Below are 10555 nucleotides of genomic sequence, written 5' to 3' on the forward strand. Positions count from 1 at the left end.
TTATATTTTACCCATGTACATAATGACCACTTCCAGTGATTTCTAGGTTGTTCAGGTTTAAAAGGGAAGCTGAGTTTAAGATTCAGTTGTAAAACAATGTTTAAAATTTAAGCAAAATCCATTCATTATTAAAAAGTGCTATTTTTTTATCCTGTCTCAAACTGACATTCCAAATTAATATCATTGAATAAGCCGAACCTTTCTGTGAAAACTACCTATTATTCAAATACACATCATGTTTTCACATAGAATCATTAATCTAGTCTATTTAAGTTTCAGCTTCTGCTATTTTGGGGGACAAAATTTTTCTTTAAAAGTGACAGCCTTTTTTTTCCTTAGGAATGTGGAAATTATCCAGGATTCCTTACTATATTACGGGCAACTGGATTTGATGGTGGAAATAAAGCTGATCAATTAGACTATGAAAATTTTCGACATGTTGTACATAAATGGCATTATAAACTAACCAAGGTAAAAAAAAAATTGTATTTCTCAAAGGTAGTTTTTTCTTTTCATACTTATCTTTTTAAAATAATGGATCTTAAAATGTTTGTTGTAGGCATCGGTACATTGCCTTGAAACAGGCGAATATACTCACATCAGGAATATCTTGATTGTGCTAACAAAAATACTTCCTTGGTACCCAAAAGTTTTGAATCTGGGTCAGGCTTTGGAGAGAAGAGTGCATAAAATCTGCCAAGAAGAAAAAGAGAAGAGGCCAGATCTATATGCATTGGCTATGGGGTAACACAATTATACTTTAATGTGATTTATGAGACTAGATGACAGAAGGATTCTGAAGACTTTAAAATGTTTTACAGTGTTGAAGTTTATCTTCTGCCTTACTTCAGGAGATTATGCGATCATGTTCCCACAGGCTGGTGAGAGTTGTCACTTCTGATTATGAGCTTCCGGTCTATACTGGATGATAGTTTCAAAAGTCATATATAATTTGTCTTGGTTTGGAGGAAATATAATTTTATCATCAGTTGGGTTATCAGATCTTCAATAGTGAAAAAAAGGGGCATCTTAGTTTAAGGATTAATTTACTTTGAAATTTTTATTTTTAAGCAAGCATCTAGGGCTCTCTAGAAAGATCTTCAAGAACTTACTGAAAATTAATATTTTTTATTCTCTGGAAGGAAGTAGCAGAGTGAATAACTTGCTAATTTTATTCTTTTAAACCCCATGTTTGTGCTTTTTGATTTGTATTTGTATATTTAAACACTTTGTGCGACTTTCAGCTACTCTGGGCAGTTGAAAAGTAGAAAGTCATACATGATACCTGAAAATGAGTTTCATCACAAAGACCCCTCTCCGAGGAATGCAGTTGCCAGTGTACAAAATGGGCCAGGTGGTTGTTCTTCTTCATCGTCAATAGGAAGTGCATCAAAATCAGATGAAAGCAGTGCTGAGGAGACTGGTATGCTTATTTGTAGAAATTTATAAGTAATACAATTTGTTTCAACAAACTGAAATGTTTTGTATCATATGACAATTAAAATGCTGGCTTACTATTACTTTTTTATTCCCTAGGTAGCAGTATGTAACTGTCAAGAAGTAATCAGCCCTTTGTTTCTTTCTAATTAATCTCTAATAATTTTGCTGTGAAATCGTAGTTTATTTACATTTAGGGGCTTGTCAAATAAAACCTTACCTTTATTTCAGATAAATCAAGGGAGAGACCTCAGTGTGGTGTGAAAGCTGTGAATAAAGCTTCTAGTGCCACACCGAAAGGGAATTCAAGCAATGGAAATAGTGGCTCTAACAGGTAGGAACACTGTGCTATATATGAAAATTCTGAATTCTTATATGGTTAACCTCATTAGACATGAATGAAAGAAGGTGGCAGTTGAAAACTATGAAAGTCATTTATGTTGGACTTTGAAATTTTGTATGTGCCCGTATTTTGATGATGTGCTTATCATCCTCATTATGTTTTGTGTAATGCTGAGACTGACTTGGTCTCCCCTGCTGGGATATGCAGGGGAATGTAGGTGGTGAAGTTAAAAAATACATTTTAGGATTGAGTGCTGTGAACAACCTGGGTAAGGATAATTAACATTAGAGAAGCCTATACTGATGTAGACCAGTGATCCATCTAGCCCAAGTAGTCCAGTTCCTGATAGTAGCACCCTTGGTTGGCTTGGGGAATAATTTTAGGTTGTTCCTCAAAAGTTATGAATGTATACCCAAAAAAAGGGCCTGACATCACTGTAATCATTCTTTTTAATCTGCTATTCATGAATTTGTTTATTATTTACTGGATAAAGAAGTACTTCCTTTTTACTTGTCTTAAAGTTGTCCTTTAGTTTTCCAAGGGATACTCTTAGTTCTAGAATTTTTGTAGTTAGTAAGAAACCCTTTATGATTTAAAATATGGAATATTATTTTATGACTGTCTTAAAATCTCATGTTTTTATTCTTAAGCAGCAAAACTGTTAAAGAAAATGACAAAGAAAAAGGGAAAGAGAAAGAAAAAGAGAAAAAAGAAAAGACTCCAGCTACTACTCCAGAGGCCAGGGTACTTGGTAAAGATGGTAAAGAAAAACCGAAGGAAGAACGGCCAAATAAAGATGAAAAAGCAAGAGAGACGAAGGAGAGAACACCTAAGTCTGACAAAGAGAAAGAAAAATTCAAGAAAGAAGAAAAAGCTAAAGATGAGAAATTCAAGACCACTGTCCCCAATGTAGAATCAAAATCGACTCAAGAAAAGGAAAGAGAGAAGGAGCCATCCAGAGAAAGAGATATAGCAAAGGAAATGAAATCAAAGGAAAATGTTAAAGGAGGAGAAAAAACACCAGTTTCTGGGTCCTTGAAGTCACCTGTTCCCCGATCAGATATTGCAGAGCCTGAAAGGGGCAAGTTTGCCTTTCTTCATATTTGTTTACCTCTGGTTGTTGTAATGTATAGTTGGTTCTTGTCTTCTTGTTTTGGCAAGTTGTCTAGGGACTTTACTGGGGGGAACTAATACTTGATGACCTTAAAAGTTGGTCATTTTTTTTTTTGAAGTGTTTGGAAAAAGTGGAAATATACCTTATAGTGACTATTTCTTTTTGTCCCAACAGAACAAAAACGCCGCAAAATTGATACTCACCCTTCTCCATCACATTCCTCAACAGTAAAGGTTAGTATAGCCTGAGGAAGGCAGCATCCGTGTTAGGCTCACCTGTTTGGAATACGTGTTCTGACTTCCTTCAAGTCTTGTGCCAAGTATTCACTGGAGCCACTGGAGGTTTTATGTTGCATTAGAAAATGAATTTTTTACATATTGGTGGACTGATATTTTTTTCCTATTGAGTATTTTTATTATGAAAATGTTAAAACTTCAAGGACCTAGCACTAATTTTGTAGTGTTTCAAAGTGCAAGAGAAATTTTACCCAGAAGTGCCTCACTGCTTTAAGCAGTCTTTTTTGGAGTGCAATGGTAGCTACAAGCAAATGAATCTTTTCAGCAGAATGAAGCCTATTTTTCAGCATAAATATTGAAGAATATATAGCACTGAAGACTTCCTGGATGATACAGGATAAACAAGATACCTCTGAATTCATCAAGCTTCTTGATGAGCATCATACCGATGTGTGCCTTCTAAGAAGGAGTCTTGAAAGGAGTTCCATTTTAAAGTCTCCTTGGTGATCAATTCTCCTGTAGTTGTGTATATTCAGTGAGCATGCAGCTTCTGTTGTATCTTCCCTTGGAGGTTTGTTTATACCCATTGAGTTCCCAACAAGTTGAACCTTGCGTTACGATAAAAGCAGATGTGGCATCCAGTCCTACCACCCAGCAAAGAGAAACCCCAGGCATTCAACTGCAGCACAAAATCGTGGGTGTAGCCTTCTTGAAGACTCAGGGTAGCCATTCCTTGCTCCATATTTAATTTTAATTCTAAAGTCATCTAATTTCATGGAATCTTTGAATTTGCAGTACGTTGAACTTTTAAAACTGTAAGTTAACTAATTCTTCATCAAGAGCACTGTGGTGGAATACCGTAATTGATATCTTTTTTCTTTCTTTTTTTTTTTTTTGTTTTAAGTGCTTCTTTTTGTGGGAGGTATGAGATTCACCATCAGAGGCACTTTGTAAAACAGTGGTTTCTCTTTTATAGAATACATTTTGTTTTCTTGTTAATATAATGCCACGAGTTTTCCAGCTAGGATAAAAAAATGTGTATCTTTATGGTAGAGTCACAAAGTAAAATTTGAAACCTCCCAATTTAAGAAAAACTATGAAAATGTAAGACAATGTTGTTCTTCCACAGTGACCTCCACTATTTTAAACTTTTTGTGGAGAAAAAAATGTTTTGCTTTCTTAAGCCTCTTAACATTACCTATAGCTTAAGTACAGTGTTGTGAAAAATGTGGCATTCATATTTATTTTTAAAGTCTGAACAGAGAAAGATTTTTATTTGTTACATCGAGTGCATATAATTTAGTTTTTTTAAACATTACAATTCCATTACATAATTTTGCTTTTATTTTTTATTGTTGATATTCATATAATAATGACATCACAAGATTTATCCTCACAAGAAGTAGCTGGTTTATTTCCAGGTTACAGCCATACTTCCCAAAGTTCCTCTGGGTTCTGAGAACTATGCCAGCTCACCTGTCATCTCCATTCATTTTCTACAGGACAGTCTCATCGAACTCAAGGAGTCTTCAGCAAAGGTTTGAGTCTTTTAAAATCATCATGCCTAAGTAAAACAAAAAGATTCTTCATTTATTTAGTAGCTACCCTCGCCCTAGTAAATTTAGTAAGCTAGTAAAATAACCTTTAAAAATACCTATCACAAACTGAAACAATGGCTCCTTTTAATGAGATTGTTGTAAAATGTGTGTAATGTAGCAACATTTCTAGAATCTCTCCTTACTTGCTGTGTTATGCATTGTCCTTTTATGCTTCAAAATCTGGAAATAAGTTTAAGGTTTGGGAAAGGGGTTATTGATTTGTTTTGGGGGGTAGGCATATTTAATTTCTCAAAACAAATCTATCAGGCTGTTTTCTGACTTTTTTAGACAACCCAAAAGACCAAAAAATAACTTTGATGCATTTACATAACTGTTCTTATAACTGAGCCCATCTCAATCCGTGAAATTCTTTATATCGCCTCTGCCAAGCTGCCTTTTTGGTAGTTGTAGCATAATGTCAAGAAATATGGTTGGTGTAAACTAATCATTCTCCTGGAGGGGAATACTTGATGGTTGTGTTTACATGTCAGTATTAATTCTTGCCTATTACTCTACTTTCTTGAGTATTCTGCTGCTAAAAATAATGTGGAGTTTGTGTATCTTATTACAGAGTTCATTTCATTATTGTAGTTGAATTGTCCATTGTTCATGTTATTTTGTCTTTATTATTATAAAATTTGTACGCTCCTTCACTTTGATTTTCTACTTTGCCTCCTCTTATATCTGCTAAATATGATTCCATACTGGTGGACCAATACAAAATGAGAATTTGAAACAAAGCCAGTTGACATTACTAACTGCTTTTAGACCTGTAGCTTTATAATGAAATGTCTGGGGATATTGGGCAAATAAGCACTAATTTTTTTTAACAGTTTAGACTGGCCGGTGTGCCTGTGTCCTGAAATTGTAGCATTGTTTTTAGAAAATACTGTATTAATCAAAAGAGTATCAGCTGTACTGTGAATGCTTTCTTTTAAAGTAAAACGTTTTATTGGCTAAATTAAACATGTATTGCAATTTAGTAGGTTTTCATAACCAGTTTGGGATTGTGTATGTCATTCTTAACCATCAGTGGCTTGTGTGGGCTATTTTATATTCATTGGTTAAAAATGTTGCCTTGTGACTATTTATTTCCTGAAACATACTTTGAAGCAGATCAAAACCTGCTGTTATAGTTAAGTGAATTTTCTAATCAATGATGAAGATTATGATTCCTTACATTTGTGAGAGCCTTTTGAAAAGAAAACATATGTGAGATAAGCATATGTTATCTCATTTCATGCTCATAACAGTGCTGTGAGGTAGATAGGGCAGGTGGTAGTGTCTTTTTGATAAGAGACTAAAAAAGTTCTTGATCCTTTCCCAGTGGCATGTAACTTGTTAGTAACAAAACTTAGACTAAAATTAAGGTTCCTCAAGTATTCTGACCACAATGAAAAAATATTGCAAAAAAAATTATGGTTCCTTGATTTTTAGCACCTATTTCAACAGTAGTTGAAAGGGTTCCTAACTCCTTTAGTGTGTTTGTCTTGTTTTTTTTTTTTTTGGTGAGGAAGGTTAGCCCTGGGCTAACATCCATGCCCATCTTCCTCTACTTTATATGTGGGACGCCTGCCACAGCATGGCTTGATACGTGGTGCATTGGTCTGTGCCCGGGATCCGAACCTGCAAACCCCAGGCCACCAAAGCGGAGCGCGTGAACTTAACCACTACGCCACCGGGCCGGCCCCTGTCTTGTTCTTTAAATTACAGTGGTTCAAGTCATTCTCCTTACCCCTGTTTTTTTTAAAAAAAAGATGGTGATTTTGTGGGCATTTAAGATTCAATAGATTTATTCCACATTCAACCAGAAAATTTTGAAAATGGCCTATAAGTACACTTCTAAAAATTATGTGACCCATGCCACTTTTCAGATCCTTAGTGCTTAGTATGGTACCTGACAATCTGATTAGGTTTTCAATAAATATTTGAAATGAACTCTTATGTCTTGGACTTTGGTAAAGCATCCAAAGTTTACTGGTCTGCATAGTAGTTGCTGTTGCATTTTTATGTGTCTAGCCAAGTTTAATAACATATGAATGTCTTAGAAAAAAAATTTTACTGGACTTGTGTGATCTCTAAAATTAATGACTTAAACTCTGTTTATGGAGTAGCTTTTACTTTTTTAGAGGATTTGAAAGACGTGTCTTATTTTTTCATGTTATCTTGTCACGTGTACGTATAAAATTGTTTCCCTGCTTTAGTTTAACCTTTTAGTTACACTTTGTCCTTGGGATCCTCTTATTAAATTAGTTACTATTTTCACTTTCTAATCCATGCTAAAAGTAATACATGGACTTGGCTTTTCAAGTGGAATTAGTTAAAGGGAGAAAAATCTAGTTTAGTATCCAAATCTTTTGTCAGTTCACCTTCTACCCCCAATTTCCAATTACATAGTTCTAGTTTTGGTCAGTTGTGTTTTCACTTAGTAATCCTAGCAGCTATATTTGATGAAGAAAGTGTGAAAAGTATGCTCCTTTAACCAATCTCCTCTGTAATTTAGGAGGGCAGCGATAACTGCCTCAAAATAGAATTCAGCTTTTAATTCTGTCCACCATCTTAAAACAAAGATTTACAACCAAACCTAAGCCTAAAAGTGAAGCCATCTTTATATATTGTAGCCTTAATAAAGTCAGTTTGGCAGTATTCTCTTAAACAAATTTTGAAAAGCAGTCAAATTGTTTTTGGACCTAGTGATCCTAATGTCAACAATAAAAGCAAATGAAAAACAAAATCCAATAACACTACACGCAGATCAATTTAACGAATTATTAATTTTATTTGGCAAACGTGTATTGAGTACTCACTGTGTATACAAGGCACTAGGAAGTGTGTAAAAATAGAAAAGACACATTAGCCCCCCTACCATACTGGAAACTATGTTATGGACAAAAATAAATGACATAAAATTAATAGGAAATACCTGTCACAAAAACCGTTAAGATAAAGTAATACAAGAGGTCACCAGAAAGTAAGTTGCAGAGTTGCGGAATGGTTGAACTGCTGATGGCTTTTGAGCTGTCTTTGAAGACTAAATAGGATTTTAAGAGATTAACATAAAAGCGAACAACCATTCTGGTGAAGAGAACGGCTGGGGAAGATAGGGTGTTAGGGAGGCAGTGGTGGCCACAGTGTAGAGTACATTGGGTTGCTCCATAGTAGGATATAATTGTGCAAAGATTGTGAGGAGCTTAGAATACCTAAGCTAAGGAGTATGCATTTTATTCTGTAGGCAATGAGAGACTATGTTTTTGTGGAAAAGAGTATTGCGATCAGAACTATTATTAGAAGGGTAGAAAGAAGGAACAGAATTGGGCATATTTCTAAGAATTTCTAGGTTTCCCAATTTCTTGCAATACAGAATTTATGTTGGGCACAGTTAAAAACTTCATTCTCATGGAGGGGGTGTGTGTGTGTGTGCATCCGTGTGCTTATGTGTAATCACAAACTTTTGGGGGGCTTTTATTGGGAGAATTAAGCAATACTTTCCTTAGAGGAAGAAATCTTGGAGTATTACAATAATATATTATTTCCTTTGTCTTATCAATTTCATAAGTAATATTAGCTTAAGACATGAATAAGCCTTATTAATTTAGAAAATCTTGAAGTGTCATTTAGGGCATTATATCTAGCAAGAGTACCTTTTGGACAAGCACTTTTATGACTGTTTCTCATTCTCTTGCTCTTTGTTATTAATAAACATTTTGTCTATTTCAGTTGATCAACTTTTAAACATTGAAATTTTAAAGAATCTACTTCTGCATTGCTATGGCATTATTTCTGAGCCAACTGAATTGAAAATATTTGGTGGTGTTAAAAAATAAGTTTCTTTAATTCTCAAACTAATGGTCATCTTTTTTCATATATTCCTTTGAATACCAAAGGGGGATTTCTTCGTGTAAAAATATTTGACTTTTGACTCACTATTCTTTTCATTTCTAAGGTATATCTAGAATTGTGTAGTTATGTAATGATTTATATTCAGTATTCTGCTACCTGATACTTTTAATGTCTTAAACATAAGCTTTGTAGCACAGTTACAAATGCCGTAAAGTTAGAGATCTGATTACTTCCTTAATATTTTCTTTTATAATGGATTTCCATATTTACAACTTGCATAAATAAGGTTATCTCTTAATTATTTAGAGTTAGCACATCCTTGATCTTTGGCTGTTTTATTTCCTGTGGGCCTTTTGGCAGAGAAAGAACAGGCAGAGGAGAACATCAGTTCATCATTTTTCAGTCTTTGAGTTGTTTCATCATCTCAGCTGACTGTCTGGTTTTCTGAGCTATTTAGAACCAGTAAGACAAATTTCACAGTGAGTTATGATTATTTGATAGAAATTGGAGTGCTTTCAGAAGTAGGTAATATGCAGCTTTTACATTTGTAATAATAATTTAGGATAATCTATGCATGGTGTATGCTGAGGCAGAGAAGACCTTATTAGTAAAGTCATGGCTAGGTTTTATTTTATATTTTTGCTCACTGTCATCAATTGCTTATCAGTGGATGAAGAAACTATTTAAAATTTTCATGATTATGTAGAGGTTTGTATTTTTTTGCAGTAGAGAAAATCCAGTCACTATTTTTCACATATGGACTCTTGTAATGGTGGTTATACGTATTCACAATAGAGCTATAAAAAGGAATTGTGGCTTGTGAATTTACTAATGAGTCTCAGTTGAGGCAGGAATCAACTGATTGAGTTTAAATGATAATTTTTATAAGGCTAGGAATCGAAGTCTTTGGATAATTTGTGCCATGCTCTTTTATTTTACCTCTCATAATCCAGACAGCTGACCAGTTTTGACTTTGGGTCTAACTACCAATTGTCTTTCATTAAATAAACAATCAAGCAAATGATGCCAATACTGGAAAACTAATAATCTTTAGTAATATTGCCTTAATTTAACAGCTCTACCTTAATCATACTCCTCTACCACTGTCCAAGAGTAAGGAGAGAGAAATGGACAAGAAAGATTTGGACAAGTCGAGGGAAAGATCCAGAGAAAGAGAGAAAAAAGATGAGAAGGACAGGAAAGAGCGAAAAAGGGTTTGTAATTTTTTTAAAACTAATTTGGAAAGCTCATTACTGTGTACAGTAGTGTGTTTGTTGCCTTTTATAAAGTACTAGTTTGTTGCATGGCAGTCTGTTATGTAGTGTTTTAACTGGTATTTTCACCCTAAAGTGTCTTTGAATCTTCTACAGTAATAAGGATCTTCAGCCTAATAATCTCTACCAGCTCTGTTAACCTTTTCATGTCATTTTACCAACTATGTGAAACTACTGCAGATATTCTCCAGTGCTAGTTAGCTGTGCCCTTCTTGTATAAAAGTAATACTTGAAAACAAAAAACATAAACTCTTGATCATTGTAGTTCACAATTCTTGGTTCTAGGATCACTCAAACAGTGACCGTGAAGTGCCACCGGACTTAACCAAGAGGCGAAAAGAGGAAAATGGAACAAGTAGGTAGACTTATTAATACTTTCCAAGCAATCGTCAAACTGAATTGGAAAAGGATTTTATAATTCTCTTTTATAATTTTAGTGGGGGTTTCAAAACACAAAAGTGAAAGTCCATGTGAGTCTCCTTATCCAAATGAGAAAGACAAGGAAAAAAATAAATCAAAATCTTCAGGCAAGGAAAAAGGCGGTGATTCGTTTAAATCTGAAAAGATGGATAAAATCTCCTCCGGTGGCAAAAAGGTAAATTAGGAAAACAAAAGAACAATATGCTTTTTTCTTAGAAAAATCAACCCTTTGAAAATTTAGCAAATATTTGTAGTCAAATAGTCTTTTGTTAATTATTTGGGGGTGGGAAAAG

At 34.3% G+C, this 10555-nt stretch overlaps 1 protein-coding gene across 9 annotated transcripts in view; it reads left to right on the plus strand.

Moving 5' to 3' along the window:
* Positions 1 to 10555, plus strand: part of THOC2 (THO complex subunit 2) — a 110645-nt gene that overhangs the window by 89594 nt on the left and 10496 nt on the right. For 3 of the 9 annotated variants that reach the window (XM_087427265.1, XM_087427266.1, XM_087427267.1), the window contains exons 27-36: positions 340 to 471; positions 560 to 744; positions 1245 to 1423; positions 1669 to 1771; positions 2431 to 2861; positions 3069 to 3127; positions 4537 to 4668; positions 9645 to 9782; positions 10128 to 10197; positions 10280 to 10437. In XM_087427265.1, coding sequence (XP_087283391.1) covers positions 340 to 471; positions 560 to 744; positions 1245 to 1423; positions 1669 to 1771; positions 2431 to 2861; positions 3069 to 3127; positions 4537 to 4668; positions 9645 to 9782; positions 10128 to 10197; positions 10280 to 10437 — 1587 coding nt within the window. The remainder of the gene's footprint in view (positions 1 to 339; positions 472 to 559; positions 745 to 1244; positions 1424 to 1668; positions 1772 to 2430; positions 2862 to 3068; positions 3128 to 4536; positions 4669 to 9644; positions 9783 to 10127; positions 10198 to 10279; positions 10438 to 10555) is intronic. The other 6 variants (XM_087427269.1, XM_014792813.2, XM_014792814.2 and 3 more) reach the window with 4 other exon arrangements.

Source organism: Ceratotherium simum, chromosome X, assembly GCF_057802395.1.
Source record: "Ceratotherium simum simum isolate JZ-2026a chromosome X, ASM5780239v1, whole genome shotgun sequence".
NCBI lineage: Eukaryota > Metazoa > Chordata > Mammalia > Perissodactyla > Rhinocerotidae > Ceratotherium > Ceratotherium simum.